The 20495-nt window shown below is 45.5% G+C and overlaps 1 protein-coding gene across 1 annotated transcript in view; it reads right to left on the minus strand.

Moving 5' to 3' along the window:
* The window catches only part of LOC144784288 (lysosomal dipeptide transporter MFSD1-like), a 94605-nt gene extending 84075 nt beyond the window's left edge, over positions 1 to 10530 (minus strand). The window contains exon 1 of the mRNA XM_078662971.1: positions 10341 to 10530. Within this exon, the coding sequence (XP_078519097.1) occupies positions 10341 to 10362 (22 nt within the window). The 5' untranslated portion in view covers positions 10363 to 10530. The remainder of the gene's footprint in view (positions 1 to 10340) is intronic.
* Between the last annotated feature and the right edge of the window lie 9965 nt (positions 10531 to 20495).

Genomic DNA, 20495 nt, shown 5'->3' on the forward strand with positions numbered 1-20495 from the left:
AAGTTGTTTTTACCTCCAATCTGGGACTGTGTGCTGCAGATCTTCTTCCCGCATCTTTGCTAACTGCTCGCGGAACCCGCCGCGCGGGTCCCGCTTCGTGTGGGGCTGTCTGTGCTAGATGAGGAGTCAGTCTTTCAACGCTGGTACCTTGCCAGAGGGAGTTTGATCGAGCAGGGCTGCGAGCGTGTTGCGGGCGCAGGACTACAAGTCCCAGGAGCGCCCGCAACCACCAATTGCCACCACCTGGGACGCTCTCCCTGCAGGCTCCTCCCCCCCCTCTCACTCTGACTGTATATTTTCTACAGCCGTGTTCCGCCGCGCGGGAGCGACCGGGAGAAGCCCGGGAGAAGGGCGGGACCGTCTGTGGCCATCAGGGGCCAAACGAGGCCGGGCTGGGCCTACTCTCTTTCGCCTATATTGTACTGGTTTTTCGTGGACCTTGATACAGGTATCGGATATGCCATCACCGGCTATGGAGGGAATACCAGCAAAGGCGGGGGGAGTTAGAATTGGGACCCTGGACAATTATTTTTCTCGGGCACCGGGTGATGGGGATAAGGAAACGTCTCTGGCGGAACGTAGGGCGGAGCGCCGCCGCTCAATTGAGAACATGAAAAATAGGCCTCCTAGTGATATTATTACTCATTCTATCTCCCAAGAGGGAGGTTCTCTTAACACTAGTCGTGAGTTATTATCCCAGGAAGGCATCCCTCTTTTATTGCGGGATCGTATTCCTAACCTTTGTTTACCCACGGAGCAGGTTTCTAGCGTCACCCCCCCCCCCCAGTCCCAGTAGTATGGCTGTTGATTTAATCACTCAGACCCCCCCAGTAGTTAAACCAAGGAAAACAAAGCCGAAGCAAGTAGTTGTGGCAGAGATGCACGGCCCACCTCCAAACATGCGTAGAAGGAAGTTGAGGGGAGGGCAGGGTAAAACCAAAATCCCCCACTCCGATTTCGGGAAAGCCCCTAAGCTCCCTTCTGCCCCTGATAGGATAATAGTAGATGTACATAAAGCTCCTCCTGTTAAGGGTACTAACATCACTGATCTTGTTAATGCTTCTGGGGATAATTCATCCAACACATCACCTCCCGTTACCTCTATAGGGAACTTGGAATTTTTACTTAGGTCACTGCTCCTGCCCATCAGTGAGAGCCTAAAGAAAGTAGAGATCAGACTCACTATCTTGGAGGCAACTATAAGCAGTATGAAAACCTTGGGTATTATCCAGGGTAGACCTTCTGAGTCTAATCCCCTTTCAAATCCCTCCCCTAACACTAAAATCCCTTCAGTTAACTCGGGAGTCCCCTTGGTGACTACTGCTGCCCCCATTCCGCAACCTCTTATGGCCAACTTAGCCCGACACAACTTAACAAACCCAATATTCCTTCCTTAAAACTAGTAGGCCCAGTCCCTCCTGTGACAACCTCTGATGGGGCTATACCTAATGACAGTATTGTTCCCCCACCCCCTGATAAACCTGTCCCCAGACCACGGAGACCTGACCTGCCCCCTGAGGCTAATAACTTTATGGTAGTTATGGCCGGTGCTCCCCCCCTTGAAGTGGGTGAAGGTGAGAACTTCCACTCACTTAAAAGTAAAATTATCAGATGGCTGAATTGGAACAACCCCTCCCGGCCATTTTTAACAATGAAATCATCATGGTGAGAAGGGTACCCTGGTTGGGGAAAACCAGAAAAACTATAAATGGGGACTGTATTATGGTGAGTTTTGGAGATCCTAGGACTGTTTCACATATATGTGCTGGGTCCAATAGATCTCTCGACTCCACCATTCAGACCTTGCCAGTGTCCTTTTTCTCCCCCCTACCCATATGCACCATATCCACCATGATTTATCTCAAGGTAATTGGACGAGGGTTGAACGGAGGGGCAGATATCGGGGGTATGTTGCACGACCAGTTTTCCGACCCCCGGAGACACCCTTCCATGATTACAACCGATTTAATTGTCTTAACGGACTGGATGGGGTTGACTGACTGCCTTTAGATTTAGATTCAATCCCAGTCATTCCTGGCAATGGTTCTGTTGTAACTTCTGGCACCAGTTCTTCTCTCATTCCCACCCCTGTAACGCCTTCTACTATTGCACCGGCCTACTCACCCTTTCAGGGAATGGGAACCACCAATAATAATCCAGTTCCAGATATGGGCCAATGCTCAGTAGTTGACTCATCAAGCAGGGAAACTGTCTGTGTAATGTTCTGGAACGTGGCAGGGCTTAGGTCCAAAATACTGAATCCCATCTGGTTAGAAACAATAGAAGAGATGGTAATTCTATGTTTACAGGAAACTTGGACCTTAGAACCCCTCCATCTTCCAGGCTACAAAACCTTGTTTACATCAGCAGTTAAGGTTCACCATGGTAGGCCTAAAGGGGGATTGATCACTTTTATCTCTAATTCCCTAAACTGCCAGAAGATTCAATTATTTTCCCATAAACCTTATTACCAGCTAGTGCGGATAGATGTAAGTAAGGAATTGTGTCTTTTAATTATAAATTTCTATAACAATATTCTTCCTGCAGACCTGGAATTGACCCTTAAGATGCTAGGTAATGATTTAGGTAAAGAAACAGCTAAAAATGTTAAGGATGTTTGGGTTGTTTGGGGGGGAGATTTTAACTGTACCATATGCAAGAAAAGCCAGAAAGGAGCATGTGGGTTCATGTTGGACCCTGATACTGACTTAACACACTTTAAGCATTCCACTTGTGGAGACCTATTAAATGAGATTCTTCACTCCGAAGATTTAGGGTATGCAACTGAAATTGGTCAAGTAGAGCTCCCCTTTGCCCCTACGTTTAATGGCAGGGGCGTATTGTCTACAATAGACTTTATAATAACTTCTGTTAGACATAGGCATATGGTTAAAAGGTGTTGGACCCTCGATATCCCACTTAGTGACCACTACCTGACAATTATGGAGATTATAAATCCCTTTCAGGCACTGGCCATAGAAGGGAGATCTGTGCAGAATGTCTCTGATATTAGTATGGCAAAACAAAATGGTTACGCACTAAAATGGGATAGGGTGGTTCCAAGTGACTTTTTACGCAATTTAGTAACCAAATGTTTGCCTAGCTTCTTGACCATTTTGGATGAAAGTGTGGCTAGCCAGGAGATTCTTGCGCAGTTTGAGGTCATTGCTTCTCAAATTAAGGGCAACCTTTGGGTGGTTTCTAAATCAAGTAAGGAAAAGAAGGTAAAATGGTTTGATTCCACATGTACAAAGGCTCATTCTGAGCTCAAGAGAGCTTTACATGCTATCCCCCGTAATCCTTTAAGGGTCAGGGACGTGCGGAAATCTTACCAGAATGCATTGAAAAAAAGGAAGCTGGCAATTAAAATTGAGGCCTGGGAGACGCTCTGTGAGGCTTCATTGAGCAAGAATGTTTGCGCTTTCTGGAAAGCAGTAAATGCCCCCTTCTTTGACGCAGAAAAAGCACGCATTGAAGTTGCCATTACCGAGGACTCTTGGGTGGACCATTATTCTAGCCTGTACAGTACCCCAATTGACGAGCAGATTCCATCGTTGCAATTACTAATGCCTCACCAGGGGGAAGTGAGAGTGAATGGCACGGAATTAAAAATTACCCTAAAGGAAATACATGAGAGCCTCAAAGCAACACGGGGCGGTAAAGCCCCAGGTCCAGATGGCATACCTCCTGACCTGTTTAAAAATAATATTGATTTATGGGGCCCATTTTTAGTGCAATTATTTAATGCATCCCTAAAGACGAGCCTACTTCCATCATGGTTTATGTCTGTTATTGTCCCAATTTTTTAAAAAAGGGGATAGGCAAAACCCTATCTGCTATCGCCCCATCTCCCTATTGGACATCACTGTAAATATATTAGGAAGAGTAATCCTAGGCAGGCTACAAAAATTGTCGGAAGATAACTCTATAATCAGTGATCTTCAATATGGGTTCCAAAAGGGGCAGGGGACAATAGACCAGGGCTTGAACTTATTTATCCTCCAGCAGAAAAATATCAAGGCACGACGTGAACCCATTTATTTCACCTTCGTTGACTTGTCGTCAGCATTTGACTGTGTTTCACACAGCAAATTATGGGTTATCATGGAATCTCTTGGTGTTGAGGGAAATATAATCTCCTTCCTTAAGGACTTGTATTCGGGTGCCATCGCAACAGTGCGTTATGGTAAAAAAGGTGAATGTACTAGACCTTTTGATATAGGGCGTGGGGTACGCCAGGGCTGCGTTTTAGCACCATTCCTATTCCTGTTATACATAAATGGAATAGAGAATGCCCTAGTGGAAACATCTTCTGATATGCCCAGGGTAGCAAAAAGACCGATCCCTGCGTTACTATACGCAGATGATGCGGTCCTAATGGCTCGCACGCCGGTGTCTCTACAACGCCTTGTAACATCTTTTAATACATTTATGTCTAAACTGGATTTGCAAATCAACTGCTCTAAGACATTCACCATGAACTGTGGCCCTGGTTCTAGTAGAAGAAAGAGGCGGGTGTTCATTAAAGCCAGCCCTATAGATTACACCGCCACCTTTTCCTATCTTGGCATTCTATTTCATGAAGCAGGGAACTGGACAGATGCGATAAAAGTAAGGAAAGCCCTGCTCTGTAAATCTATCACTGCCCTTAAAAATTTTGCAAAAAAGATGGGGAAAAAACCAACTGTAGAACTTTTGAAAATTTATAATGCCACTTGTGTCTCTATTGCGGTTTATGGCGCTGGACTTTGGGGGTATGACAATGTTAAATCTATACAAGTTGTTGAAAACAAATTTTTGAGATACATCTTGGCTGTACCTGAGAGTACCTCAAGTTATATTTGTCATATGGAACTGGGCCAATGTTATATTGAAGACACAATTAGAATTCAACCAATACTGCTGTGGCATAGGGCTTGGACTAGTGATGGATGTGTACTGAACCGTGCTATCCTAAGGGATGGACTAAGTTTGGATTATGTTGGGAGGATAAGGTGGTTTATATACATTAGGGACTTTTTGGGAGATATGGACTGTACGAGCTATTATGACAATCCTTTGTCCATGTGTAACATCACGAGAAAGGCACTAAAAACAAAATGTATGAAACACCTGGAAGAATGTAGAATGACAGTGGAACTTAAAAAGAAAACTGTCTTAGCCCACCTACCTGTATCAACTCAAGGGAAAATCCAACCATACTTAACCCTTTCTTTGACTGAATTTTCGCTGCATATTTTGACCCGATTCAGGTTAGGTATCCTCTTTAGGGCCTTAAGTTTTCCCCGAAATGAATTGCTTGTCCTGTAATTTGTCTAAATGCCCATGTGATGACCTATCGGAACAGTCTGATATCCATATCACATTTTTCTGCAAATATTATACTCTACCCAGGAAAAGATTGAGTATACTAATTTTAAGGGAAATGGGGGTGAGACGCTGTAGGGTTGCCTTTCTGGAACTCCAGAAACTAGATGTTATTTTTAATAATGCCTGCATCTCGGAATTTTTTAGCAATGTTTTTAGATTACGCAAATCAATTTGTACTTAAATTTAATTCATGTTTTATATGGTACTGTATTATTATGAACTGCTTTTTATGTACTTTTATGGTTATGATTCTTTTAACCGAATAAAGTCAAATTGAATTGACTTGGAGCCCCTCTTAATATGCTATGTCTTTATCTTAAGCTGCGCAGCACCTCCTTTGTAGGATGAAGACATGGTTGTCTGATAATGCTACCCTGTAACTTTATGTCACCAAGGACACAGTCCTCCAATTCTGGGCTTTTCCTTCTACAGTCATTGTAACTTCACAAATTAACTCAAACTCACAGATGTTCCATGCGCTAGATATAGACCGAGCATCATGCTTTGTGGCTAGACAATGTATTCATTTTGTAACTTTATGTATATTGGTTTTTTTCCTATCTTCAAATAGCGAAATGTTTCACACCATACCTTTTCTTGTTTTTGCCTTTCTTTACTCTGCTAGAACAATAGCATTTTAAAAATGAAAAAAAGAAAATCACTATTTTAAAGTGTGTCAGTCAGTTAGCTGTACTTAAGTGAACTCAGAGAATGCATTAAGTTGTTTAACGAAGATTCAGGATGGAGGCTTATGGTTGCCGCTGACCAAGTGATCTGAAAAGACAATGATTGAGCCCAATGCTGACTATGTACGCTTGTGAAGAGATGATTGTACCCTAAGCTCCCCCTTGTGCACTGTGCCCCCCTCTATCTTGTATTCCGTCCCCCTGCACTAGTTTCAATAATTTAATTTTATAAAGCAGCATTAGCTTTTTTAACACAAATACCAGTTACAAGATAGGTGCAGGCAGTGTGTTTCCCCCCACGCACACACTCTTTCTCATCCTGATAAATTGCTTATCTTTTCATCAGGTATTAGAACTAGACGTTTAATTCTATGGTTAGCCATAATTGGTAATGAGACCGATCCTCAGCAGCTCTCTACTCAGCAGCAGAAAAACAGGGAATTCTGAAAAATCTATTGATATCTTTTCTTGTTAGATGGGCTGTGAATCAGCTTAAAAGAGTTCTTGGTTGTGTTATTGTGTTTTAGCCATGTTGTACAGCTGCTGTGCAGCATAACTGAAAGAAAAAATAAAGAGCGCGGACCACATCTTTTTTTTATACTTTCAATCATGCTGCACAGTAGCAACACTGCTGAACAATATGACTTAAAGACATTGACAAAACCAATGGATCTCATAGGCGAGATCCATTGGTTTTGCCAATGCTTGTTTAACGCTGTTAGTCCTTCAACTCCACAGCACAAGCAAACACTTCCCTTTCTCTTTAAGCCAGAAAAACTCAGCTGTTGGTATTAACAATTCAAATATGGTGGTCTTTGAACAATAAGTAGGAGATATAAGCGTAAAATTAAGAAAGTATGTGAACGTCGTTCCCCACAGACTCTCCCCACATTGACCTCTAATCAGTAGTCCTGAAGAAACCTACTGACCGTCTACGTCTGGTTTGTCAACATTGGGAACATTCAGCAGCAGCAACTGCATTTTTTGTTTTACCTTCACAGCAGCAACCTGCAGAAAGCGATAGAGCTCTCGTTATCTACTGTTCTCGGCGGGTCAAACATGAAGTACCACCTGTGCTCTGGTGAAAGTCTTGTTCTCAGCAGGTGGATAGTCAGAACAGCCCGAATTACATGACTATCAGCCCTGCCAGATACCACGCATCACGGGTTAAACTAACACTTTTTAACACTGGTGCCGCATCACCACACTAAAATGCATTACCCATGCGTTTACATAACTCCTCAACACATTGGGAAATCATGAAAGGTGTTCCTTGGCTGAATAAAAGAACACCGTGCAAGCAATTCTTTCCTGCGTTACATACAGCTTAATATCCTGCAGCCGGAGGCACTCACTCGTTGCTTTATTAGACTTGAGTCAGAAACATTGTTTTGGCAATGCACAGCAAAGGACAAATTGTGCTCTGGAGGCTACGCTCCTTAGAGACACAGTTGCGACCCTGGATCAACTTACTGCAAGGCACCTAAGTATTGACAGAGGAGTTTTTTTTACAAAATAAACAAATATCAAGAGCCCAGCCCAGCCTCACATGATGTATCCGGTGCCACCACTGCAGTTATTTTATTCAACACTACATGGTCAGTGGCCGGGGTCGGGTGTTCCCTCCACGGCGAGAGAGCAGGTCAAAGACCCAACCCATCATATGTTTGCGAAACAACAGTGGACCTGGGGCCCGGACTAGGTGCAGAGTCAATGCGTTCGTTCCTCTTGACAAAAGTGTGATTACAGAGGTGACGTTCCCACACACTGAACCATGCAGCCTGTAGTTTAGTATGACTTGGGTTTACGTCCAACCTAATGTGTATCTAGTTGGAGAAAAATTTCCTTTTTTGCATGGTATGAAGGCATAGCATAGCTAGGGAGTCCTATTACTCTCACAAAGAATTTTGACCAGCATTAGTATATTTATAGATCGAAACATGTTGGCAGTTAACGGTTTCTGCATGGTCAGATATCATTATATTTCATCCACTGACCATTTCCTTTGGTTTTAATCAACATCAGAGGAACTCATTAATAAAGGAAATTCCTTGAGTATAGTCCTAGGTATTTTTAATTCTTATGATATAAACTGGACCATTGGCTGTCCTGAAATAATATTAGAAATCCTGGGATAGCGCACTTCGGTTGAGTCCGCTGGGATGGCATCGCCCCTACCCCAGTGTGGGAGATCGCCGATAATGATACGCTGTGGGTTAGATTACCTCTTAAATATCTTTTTATGACCTGACGCCAGTGCTTTAAAAGCCTGTAAAAAGATAGAACGTTGTTATCTTAAGTATCTGATGTGTTAAGACATCATATGATTGCACCTGGCTCACGAACAAAACTGAAACAGGCAGCAACAGCCTGACTCTCTTTAACCTAATTCAGCATTACAGCCACAGTTTACCTTATGTTGCAGTCCATGGGGGGGACCGAGGGAGAGCTGTGCGCGAGCCGGTCTCTCCCTGGGTAGGTTCGCGCGAGGGCTGGCCACAGGGACAGGTGGCAATTAGGTAGGAGGCAGAGGGCATAAATAGGAGCGTCCAGGGCGGGAAAGGAACGGCGTAGGAGGGAGGCGGGTTAAAGGAGTTTGTTTTGCAACCACCCACCCTCCCCTTGTTTGCTTTATTTTCTCTTTTCTTTCTTTCCCTTTCCCCTTCGGTATTAGTTTTTAAGCTTCTAGGTTTTTTTTTTAGGTTTGCCACGCTAAGACAGGTTTTAGGTTGTTTTTTATCAGCTTAGGCGGGTTTTTATGGGGGCTGGGCAGCCTGGAGCGGGTTGGTCCATTCTCAAAGGGCAGTTAAAGGAAAGGAGGGGGTATCAACAAGAGTCATTTGCTTCTGGGTTTGTTGGGGTTAGCTTGGTGGGGGTGGTTTCCTCTTTAGTAAGAATGGTAAATTAAGCTGAGAAGTTTTTGGTTCATGAAATAAATAATGAATTGAAGATGTTTGATCAGTATTTGGTTTACACCTGTTTTAATAAAGTGGCCTTTCTTGCTAACTAAGAAGTTGTGGACAGGAGTTCTTGCGCGAATTTGTATTTGTTAGATGATGTTATTTTTGTAATGTTTTTCGTGCTGCGCGATCCTCTAGGCTGTTGTGTATATGGGTGGCAGGCTATATGGCGCTATCTGTGGGACACTTAAACAGATCGCCTCTGCCATCCTGCGCTGCAGCTGCTGTGTCAACCTGTTATCGTGGGCAAAGACAAGAGACATGGGCTGACTAAAGGTAATAAATAGTGTTTACAGGTGCAGAGAGAGAGGGTTGGTGGGGGTATAGTGACAGGGGCCATACACGTCATGCATGCAGGACAAAGTAAAAAAAACAGTGATGAAGAGGAGATATGGCGTGTAAAATATGCAGATTAAGGATTTTCAGAAAGATGCGAAGAAAGAGGGGCTAACAGTGAAGGACTGCAGTTGAAAGAAGTGTGAAGGGAAGACAGTAGCAAACAGAATGAGAAACTCTAAAGACCAGTAGCCGCAGCCCTTTCACAGATCTTAGTAATTATTAATTCATAAACAAATCTTTTAAGACTTGAAACATTTTCAAATCTGAAGTCCCAACAAAAACATTATTCCTCCTTTAGCTGAAAATGTTTACGAGCTTTTGTAATACCTACAACAGTTCTGACTCATTTTAAGTGTGTGTTTAAATGTTGTTCTGTGTCTCGGTATAATAATCGGAAACTCAAAGAAAAGCACTCTCACTCAAAGTGTCACTCATTTGGCAGTGGAATGTCACTCATATGCACACTGTAACCACCAAGATTAAACACATAAGCAGTCTGAAAAACTTGGCAGCTATAGACTACATCACATGACAGCTTGGACGCCTTCTCTGGATAGATCACACAGTACACATCAAAGCCGTCATCTTGGAACAAAAGCGACCGCCCTTACCTCCAAGCTACATGGAATGGCAGAAGAACTTTAAGATTGAAAATCAAGTATGCACATTCTTATAACTACTGCATATGAATAAAAAAAAAATTGGTAACATTTACTAATCAAAATACTAGCCGCCACGCCGCTATTCGTAGCATGATTAATTATAACTTCATAAGCGCCAAGACTTAGCTAGAAAGTAGCTGTCGTTACTTAAGACATAACAGCAAGATGAAAATTCACATTCCAATATGTCCACCGTCTCTAAATGAGCAGCACTAGTCCAACTTTTATGTCTATGTTGCAACAGCTCTTGCACGTCGCCCTAGGAATTCTTTCTCCACGGATCCCGTGTCCCTAATTCGACCACGCGCAGGACAAGCTCTCACCTTTCTCAGCTGGCACGCTCATTGTCTCGGATCACGCGGCTTCTCCTGCTGGACCGCTGTAACAATGAACCTTTCTTCCAGCACCAGTGTTTACACCCGGCTGACAATCACTGCAGCTGCCAATCGCGGCAGTGGATGAGAGCTGGCTGTGTTTCTTCGACCAATGTGAAGTACAGTGTGATGTACCACTGAAGGGAGAGTCTATCGATGCTGTCCACCAATCGCCGCAGTAGGACCTGGGTTGTTCCTCAGATTTCCTTTACTACGAGAGGCGGAGCCACACAATGGTTTCTTCGTTCTTTCCTTGTTTAGGTCCTAAACACTCGTCAGCGAGTATTTTGCCTAATTCTTATGATGACGGGGGGGGGGGGACCCCAAAATGATGCACTTCTGTGGGTCATGATTAGATCCCTCGTGTAATGAGCAAAGGCGTTTTATTACTTTCAAGTACGGTTTGTTGAAAGATGCGACCGCTACCACCAGGATGCTTAAGTTACTCAGTCTCTTTTTATTTAGACAAAATCTCATTGAATGCTGATATAAGCGTTTTATTCAGCCGACATCTTATCCCCAGAATAAAGATAGCACCTTATTCGAACAGCATCGTATTCGCAGGCATTTAATATAAAACACCTTCCATTTGCTGGATCTTAAGTTATCATAAATTAATTAGCTCTGGTCAATCAAATTTTGCATTGTCATAACATGAGTGGGTTTTTTCAAACACAAATCCTGAACAAGTATCTGCAAAGCCAATAGGTCTCCCTTTTGCGGGAGTTAGAGATTTTGGCGTTGTAAACGACAATGTCTTTTACACTTGTGATATGGAGTGGTGTGGAATGGAATTATGTAGTATAGATACATGGGCGTCCGCGGGGGGGCAAGGAGGGGCGATTGCTCCCCCCTGGATCGCTGGTCCGTCCAGTGCTGGCAGCAGGGAGGCCGTCAACATTCCTTTTACGGAGCCTTTGGTCCCCTTAATTTTCACAATAACAGCAGACTGTGCTGTTCCCCTGCGAGAAGCCCTAGGAGTTTAAATGTTCTCTCACTTGGGGCCTCTCGCTCTTCTCTTTTAACTCTAGAGGCTGCTGCAGACCCTCCCCGACCTCGAGCAGACTGCTCACCTGCCCCATATTTTACCATACTCACCTGGGCCCGTAAACACATACACACTTTGAACAGGTAAGCCTACACTAAATCAGGATTTATTTTAACCGTTTAGGACCTATACCATTTGTCTTACCAATTCTTGTCACCGGTATCTAGAGTCCTAAGGTATCAAGGGTGTTAGCATAATAGGTAGGAAATAAACATTTGCCCTCATAAAATAAACACATTATCTGAAGAAATTAAACACTTTATGTAAATTATTAAATGTCAGATTCCATACTAATTCAATCAAAGCTCGTTCAATTAGGAAGAATACAATCAAAGCAAGATGATGCGAAAATACTATGAAACTTTCTTTAACCCCATCGCTGCTGGCCCGTTTCCGCCGCTGTGCGGTAAACAAACGAACAGGGCAGGGCCATGACGAACCCCAGCCGTCATCAGCACACGAGCACCGCGGAGCGTGACGGCTGTGGTTCGTCACCAGCATGCAAGGGGTTAAACATTGAAACATAGGAAGGGTAAAAAAGGGAAACAGTACAATGACATACACACAGGAATTTTATATTTACCTAGAATGGTGTGAAGACCAACCCTCGGCCACGGGCTGGGATAAAAGACAGGACTTCTTGTATTTCAGATGCCAGTAAAACTGCACAGGTGTAGATCAGGACCAGTGAAGACCAAATTAGGATGGATTCAGGATGGAACCAGATACCCTCAGCTAAGTGCAATGCCAGCGTTACACCCCTCACTGCGGCTAACAGTTGGACCCCGATTGGGTTAGCGAATCTTCTACCTCAAGAACCCCGATTGGGTAATCAAACTCCTTCCCAGAACCCCAATTGGATTATCGATTCTTCTGACAGTGTGCTCCGCCAGCACCTCTGCTCCCGAATCTTCTGACAGAGTGCTCCGCCAGCACCTCTGTTCTAGATCGCCTATTGAGTGCGTTGGGTCGGAGACAGGTCAGCTATTCGGACAAGTCGGACAATCTAACTAGCTAAGCCTACCTTAGTTATACCATTTTCCAGGGCAGTGTACCACCCCCCAATGTTGCAAATGTGTGTATTCCCTCAGTTTGATTGGCCAAAAGACGAGGAGAGGTCATCACACCATACCAGTTATGAGGTCACTTGATTCAATAATGCAAATTATCTTCCCGCCCATAACTTTAATTTTACCCATGCATTTTATTCCACCCAACAATGAATGTTCTGATAGTCAATACAATGTTAAACAAGTTACCAAAATGTCTTCCTCTTGTGAGGTCGCGGGGTGAGTTTCCCAGGCGCATCTTCAGGCAAGACTGTCGTTGGCATGAATTCAATGCCATGGCTTGTGGACTCTTGAAAATGCAGTACATGCGCAGTCGCGGGACCCAAGATGGAGCAACATTGTACTTGATTGGTCCAAACACGAGCTAATAGCAAAATCAAAGAAGAACAGTTTTAGAACAAAGTATAAACAAATGCACTGTATACCACTTATCTCTACTTTATTCCCAATAATTTATTTTAACTATAGCAGTAGTGATTAGGCAGAACGAACAGGGTTTAGTACAAGCAGCAGTGCAAGCATCAGCATGTGAAACATAGAGCAGCCATCTTTAGTTCTAGTGCGCAGAAGCAAAGATTTCCCACCAAGCTAAGAATACGTCATGTCACGTGAGTATGACCGACGCATTCGCAGAAAAGTTCCCACGTTGCGGCGGCCATTTTGGTTTACTCAAGTTACGGTTGGTAAGAAGCATATTGAAAAGCTTCCCTTAGATACTAGAAATGTCTTGTGGTGCGTTATTAGTAAGACAAAACATGTTTATTAGAGTATTATATATTATTTCGAGAGGGTTGAATCCAAGCAAGTCTCTTTACGAGTGAAACCTTGCTCCATCCCTGTGGACAGGCCCATTGTCATTCTGTCTGCTGCTGATCATCACATAAACAATGACAATGGGCCGTCTACCTTTAACGTGCCTTGCAGACATCCTACCTGTGTTTTATTTTTTATTTAAAAAAATTGAAGAGTGTCAGCAAACACCAGGAGTGTGGGCAGACACTCTGCTCTATGGGGGCTGGGTGAATCACAACAAAGCCTCATTATTAAGTAAATGGTCTTTTAAAGACCTGTGAAGTACTCAGGTGCAGCTGTGTGTGTGCCTGGGAAGCTGGGTTGAGGTGACAGAGGGTGACAGCGGGAAGAAGACAGAGGGGAGACAGAGAGAGCAAGAAAGGGAGGGAGACCGAGGGAGAGAGACCGAGGGAGGGAGATAGAGACAGACAGAGGGAGACAGAGAGAGAGGGAGACAGATAGGTTGGGAGACAGAGAGAGAGAGGGAGACAGATAGGGCAGGAGACAGAGGGAGAGAGAGAGGGAGGGAGACATAGGGCGACAGACAGAGGGAGACAGACAGAGGGAAGGGTCGACAGAGGGAGGGAGACAGACAGACAGGTAGACAGATAGAGGGAGGGAGACAGAGAGAGGGAAAGAGAGAGAGACAGAGAGAGAGGGCGACAGAGAGGGAGACAGAGAGAGGGAGACCGAGACAGAGGTTGGCAGAGGGAGACTCAGAGAGAGACGGAGGGAGACAGGGATGGAGACAGGCAGGGAGACAGAGGGAGGGAGATAGAGACAGACAGAGGGAAACAGAGAGAGAGGGAGACAGAGGGAGGCAGAGGGAAAGAGAGGGAAGGAGGGAGACGGAGGGAAACAGGGAGACAGAGGGCGACAGACAGAGGGAGGGGGCAACAAAGGGAGACAGACAGACAGGGAGACAGATAGAGGGAGACAGACAGAGACAGACAGAGGGAGGGAGACAGAGAGAGAGGGAGACAGAGAGAGAGGGAGACAGAGAGAGGGAGGCCGAGAGGGAGACAGAGGGATGGAGACAGAGGGAGACAGAGAGAGAGAAAGACAGAGGGAGGGAGAGGGAGACAGAGAGAGAGGGAGACAGAGAGAGGGAGACAGATAGGGCCGGAGGCAGAGAGATAGAGACAGGGACAGACAGACAAATAGAGGCAGAGACTAAGAGAGACAGAGATGGAGACGGAGAGGGAGACGGAGGGAGAGAGAGAGAGGGAGGGAGACAGAGGGTGACAGAGGGAGAGAGAGGGAGGGAGACAGAGGGAGACAGAGAGAGAGGGAGACAGAGGGAAGGAGACAGAGGGCGACAGACAAAGGGCGACAGACAGAGGGTGACAGACAGAGAGCAACAGACAGGGCGACAGACAGAGGGCGACAGACAGAGGGAGGGAGACAGAGAGAGGGGGACAGAGGGAAGGAGACAGAGGGAGGGAGACAGAGAGGGAGACAGACAGAGGGAAAGAGACAGACAGAGGGAGAGAGACAGACAGAAGAGACAGAGGGAGACAGGCAGAGGGAGACAGACAGAGAGACTGAGGGAGACAGACAGAGGGAGGAGGGCAACAGAGGGTGGTACACAGACAGAGGGAGGGAGACAGAGGTAGGGAGGGAGACGGAGAGAGAGGGAGGGAGACAGGGAGAGAGGGAGAGAGAGACAGACAGAGTAAGTGAGACAGAGGGAGACAGAGAGAGAGAGAGGGACGGAGATAGAGAGAGGGAGGGAGACAGAGATAGAGAGAGGGAGGGAATCAGAGAGAGAGGGAGAGAGAGAGAAAGAAAGATGGGTGTATGCCGGATCTGGTGGCTCAGTGGACAAAGACGTCCGCTGCAGGGGCATGTGTTCAACCTCATGGTCATAGTTTTTTTTGTTGCTTTATCCCTACCCCCCTCCCCCACTAACCCCGCCCCCACCGGTGCGGCCCTCGGCCACAAACCACATTGCAAATTTGGCCCCCGAGAGAAAGTTTGTGAGTGCCCATGCTCTAGAACAAAATCAACCTGATTTAGAATTTTTTTGTTTTTTTCCGGCCATTTTTTGTTTTTCTCTCTATTTTATTGTAGTTGCCAGGTCGTCTGCTGTGGCGCCTCACAAGATTTTTCTCTCCCCCCTATGGGTTTCTTTGTTTATTTAAGCTCTTTGTCTTATTAGATTTAAAAAAAAATGTATTTAATACTTGTGCTCAATCAAGTCGAGGATGGTGATGACGTTAAAATGTTGCCCCCCCCCCCCGGAAACAGTTCTGCGGACGCCCATGTTTGGGTAGTTGAATTATGTGGTATTGAGTGTACTAAAATTACTTGGAGTGGGATTATGTTGCGTGGAACTGTGTGGCGCTGAGTGAAATGATGCTGATGGCTGGCTCTGCAGTGCCCCGACACAACAACCAACAAGCATTAAGTAACGCAATGAAAATATGCCAATAAAAATTCTTACGTTATGACTTTCTTTACACTTTGTATGCTACGTAAGAACTGATCCAGAGGGGCACGTTCTTCCTTAATACCATTAAGTTCTAGGAGTAATGGACATTTTGTTCGCCTGGTGATCTGAGGAAGTGAGTGATTGCTAATCCGTAATCACCCTTTAATTGAAATGAGGCAGTGGCTCCTCAACACAGTGGCAGATGAGACAGACTCAGCTTTACTAATAACGTGGGTTTCCATAAACAAGACATTTCTAAAGAAAATGCCATTTATATTCAGAGATACAAGATGCAGTGAACTCGTGGGCTTGTGTCAGCATTGCTCAGAAGTTTAAAGTTCAAATGATTTTAAATGAAAACCATGTCCTATCAAAATGCAACATCAGCCAATAAGGACAATTGCCAAAGCAGTAAAGCGCTGATTACGTTAACAAATGCCCTTGTTCCTTCTGCAATTCAATGTACAACTCAAAAACACGGTTGGTATGTGTCTGCTGTCAGCGGGGGTGTACATCAATAGCAGTCTTTGGTAGCAATGGGCTCTAGTCTTATGGTAGTTCCAGTTCAAGGTTTTATGAAAACTATAATAAGTGGATATCTACTTGGGGGCTGCTCCAATATCACCAGTGGCTTCTATAACCTTGCAGTGTTGGGTTTTTAGGTCGAGCAGACAGAGTCTGCGCGAGACCTATTGTTGCCCGTATTTGGGAATGTAGACACGAGAGGGGCACGAGCGCAAATTTCACCTAGTGGGCGCGCACGGCGCCGTGCCCCTCTCGTGCCTCATATTCCCGTGCGCATACATTTACACAGCCACACTCACGCATGCGCACATACACAGCCACACGCATACACAGACACACACACACTGCATACACACACGCACCCCCCCTTAAACAGACCCTGCATACACACACGCACCCCCCCTTAAACAGACCCACGCGCACACAGACAGACACACGCACAGACACACTCGAACACACACAGACACACGCGCGTACACCACCCCCCCAACACTCCCCCACCACTCACCGGGCTCTTTTGGCGTGTTCCGTGTCTCCTCCGCAGCGCTGGTCTTCACCCGGGCCCCCTCCTGGGACCCGGGACTTCAGATGCCGCACTCCGCTTTGGCGCCGGGGCTCGGAGCGCGCATGCGCGGGCAGCCCCCGCCCTCTCACTCAGCCCGGGCTGCTTTCTGTTTCTGTTCTGTGTTGCTGGCTGTGTTCAGCGCCTCGATGCTACGCTTAGTGTCATAAATGAGCTACACTGTTGCTTAGATGGCAAAACAACGAAAGAACGTCACATTTCCAGAAACTAATAAACAAAGAAATTCAACTCAGCATGATAAAATACAACCAGCCAAGCCAGCATAAAAGAGGGAAATGAAACACTGACAAGTTCAAATTAGCCTGCAGTGTGGCACTTTAAAGCCTGCAGTGTGGCACTTTGAAGCCTGCAGTGTGGCACTTTAAAGAGTGCATGTTTGTCAATTTGTGGAGAACTTCCTTAATAAAAAGTGGGACCTCCTAAGAGGCTGGCGAGCGTGCGAGGACTCTTCATCCGACTCGATGCATTCACATCACCTGTAGGTCCCACAAAGGCTCCCGCCCAATCACGACCCTGCTTTCCACAGATCTTCTGACTGTTTTTTTTTCTTCTTCAAATGCAGCTCTTTATTGGACTTTGGCGCTGTGCTTGCACAAAAGCTATCACATGACGTAGAATAAGTTTTAGAAGCGGCTGTCAACTTGCAGACGAGAGGCCTCCTGCTGCAGCTGGTGAGCCCCAGACTTCTAACCTAAATCATTTACCTGAAAACGCAAGTATCCTGGGACTTTTAGAAACCCCATTCTACCCTTGTAGTCCAGGCAGCGCTTAATTTAAGGATATCCTCCCCCTCCCCCCCAAAGAAATGATGCCTGAGTGAGCAGAAAGCAGAGAGTGAGAGACAGAAAGAGAAGGACAAAGACAGAAAAAAAGAAATAGAGCGAGAGAAAGAGAGGGAGAGACAGAAAGAGAGAGAGATAGGGAGAGACAGACAGAAACAGAGATAGAAAGAAACTGGGTGAGCGTTTGAATTGAACAGAGAGATGTTCCCTGATTTCGGCAAACGTCTCAGTCCTGCCCTATTAAAAGTACAGCCGCTCTGTCCAAGCAATGCAGGGGCGCCCATTCGGTGCGTGGCACGCCTGTCTAGAACTCCACGATCCTCCCTGACGTCATTTATTTTCACGCTAAGGAGTTTAGGCGTTGTTCTATTTAAAAAAATGCAAACTTTGCAGCCATCCCGAGAAATACATGTAATAACCTGTGTATTACATAGTGTCCCCGCTGTGAAGTACTGTACATGCCCATTAAAAGTATAGCGCCTTCCTCAGATGCGCCCCCCTTGGGAGGTGCTGGGTGCCACTTACCCCTTAGACCGGGTCTTCTGTGGCTGCCTGCGTTGGTGCCCCATCCCCCCAATCCCTTTGGCGCCCTTTCCTTCTACCACAGTTTCTCTTTTGCACCCTGCTATCACCCCGAGCCCAACCACCCGTACATTTCACTGGGACCGCTCTTAATGACATTCTATGCCTTAATCGCTCCATCTACTAGTCACCTCTGCTGGGAGCCCCCACCAGCTCCATACTCACAAATATATGCCTAATCCCTCCAGTATACCTTGCGTGCCTCTTCACCAACGAGTGACCTCCAACAATATGATGTTGCTACACATGTAATATCCGCCTCGTCTTTCCCTTTAAACGATAACTTTCACAATTACTTGCCACCCCGCGATGTCCTTGCCTGCGTGCAGCACAAGACCCCTTGCCCCTACTCCGCCCCTCACCAACCCCCAAGCTAGCCCACGACCGACCCCCACGGTCCCGGGCCAGTGAAGCCAGCACCAAGAACCCCAGCTGCCCCCCCCTATCCTCCGACACCCCTTGCTGTGCTTCTCTCCCCTGCTGCACTCTCCTGCTCTCTAGAGATGTGGCCTAACGACCAGAGCTGCCATCTAAGTCACGTAAATACAAAACATGTTGCATTCCAAATGCTATAGGTGTCACATTCGCGAAAGTTATAACTATTGGCATTGTAAATGACAAAGATATCAATTTAGCTATTTAAAAAACCAACAAATAAATAAAATATTTGTCATTTTACAAGACCAATAGCTCCAACTTTTCTAATGCGAGACCTATTGCATTTCCAATGCTTGTTAAATACTTGTGGACTGGCTGGTTGGGGCTTAGGTATCTGTGCTTTGGTTGCTGCACAATTGTACCTATTGAGGATACATTGGTCTGGAATTACTAATAGAGGAAGCGCAAATTACGCAGCAGAGATGACAAAATTGTGAGGCAAAAAAAGGGCAAATTATGCCGTGTAAAGCGCTGAAAGGGGTCGTAATACAAGGTCTGTAGAGATAGACAAAGTGTTCCTAAAAGATTTTTTATTACAGCTTAGCACACTAGTTTAACTCACACTAATCTTGCTTACAGTCTGGCCGCTTTGACTTTAGTCAGTTCCTGCAGACTGCCCGTGTCTGTCCAGAGAGTCCAGAACCGTAAATCATGAGATCCGGCCGGGTGCGCTGCTTTCTCGAAGGAGGCCGCCTAGCCCCTGTGTCCCAGCAGCGGAAGCACATAGCTCACCGCCACACTGACCTGCAAGGTGCTGTACTGCGAGGAGCCAGGCACTACCCTTTTAATAGCACGTTAACATGTGTACTGTTAACTGCTTTATGGAACACCGGGGCTGCTTCTCAGAGTTAGGAAGAGCCAGGGAAAGGACCAGGGCTGAGGAAGTTACATACCTGCGTGGGCTCTTCCGGGCGTCACATTCACGCGCCCACACTGGGCCTGTCTATATTAATGTGTTTTGGTCTTCCTATATCTGACGTCGAAAACCTACTAAAATAATCAGGAACGTAATGGTTGCTCTTCTTTGCGTGTTTGGATCCGATTTCGAGTAGTCACGTGGATTTTGAGGAAGTTTAACTTAAGACATAAGAGCGCCGAGCTTGGCATAGGTGGCACAAACGGGTACAGTGTGAGTGAACTCTGGGTCACAGCTTTGCATCAATGTACAGATGGAGTCTGGCGTATCATGAATAGGGCACTCTATTCCCATTAAAACATTAATAAAATATGAATGCGTAGTAGTGGTAGGGTATGTAATCTCTATTTACACACGGCGGATAAGTCCACTATTTTGAGAACCGTGACCGAATATTCAACTGTGTGTAGGCACTTTACTGAATCCATGTGGGTAAAGGAGCACTGCGCAATTATTGCCTCAGCCTTTCAAACTTTGCGGGCAATCAAATAGGAGAGTGAAGTTCCACGGGTTGATAAAAGTGCCCATAAAATAAGTGTTTACATAGAAGTATGTATACTGAGTTAGAACATCGAGAATATTTGAATAGCTCCCTGGATGACCTCTATACGAGCTATACATATATAAGGATAACATAAAATGCAATCATAAAAATGCTATAAAAACACACAAAGAACGGTACAGCAACATGCGAACTCATAGTGTCTTTACATTGCCTGCTAACATCGGACACTTATAGTGCTTCCTGTGTGTGCTTTCCGAACCTGTTAGGTGTTTTCAACACACCTACATACTCGGAAGAAAGCTATAAAGGGGGCTTTTTATGTCATTAATAGAAGTCCCAGAGGGCATTATCAAAAGATAACTGCCCAGCCACTTTATGTACAGGCCCAAAGGCGATAGCGCTTAACGATGATGACAGGCGATTGTGAAA

The sequence above is a fragment of the Lissotriton helveticus genome, chromosome 10, assembly GCF_964261635.1.
Source record: "Lissotriton helveticus chromosome 10, aLisHel1.1, whole genome shotgun sequence".
Classification (NCBI taxonomy): Eukaryota; Metazoa; Chordata; class Amphibia; order Caudata; family Salamandridae; genus Lissotriton; species Lissotriton helveticus.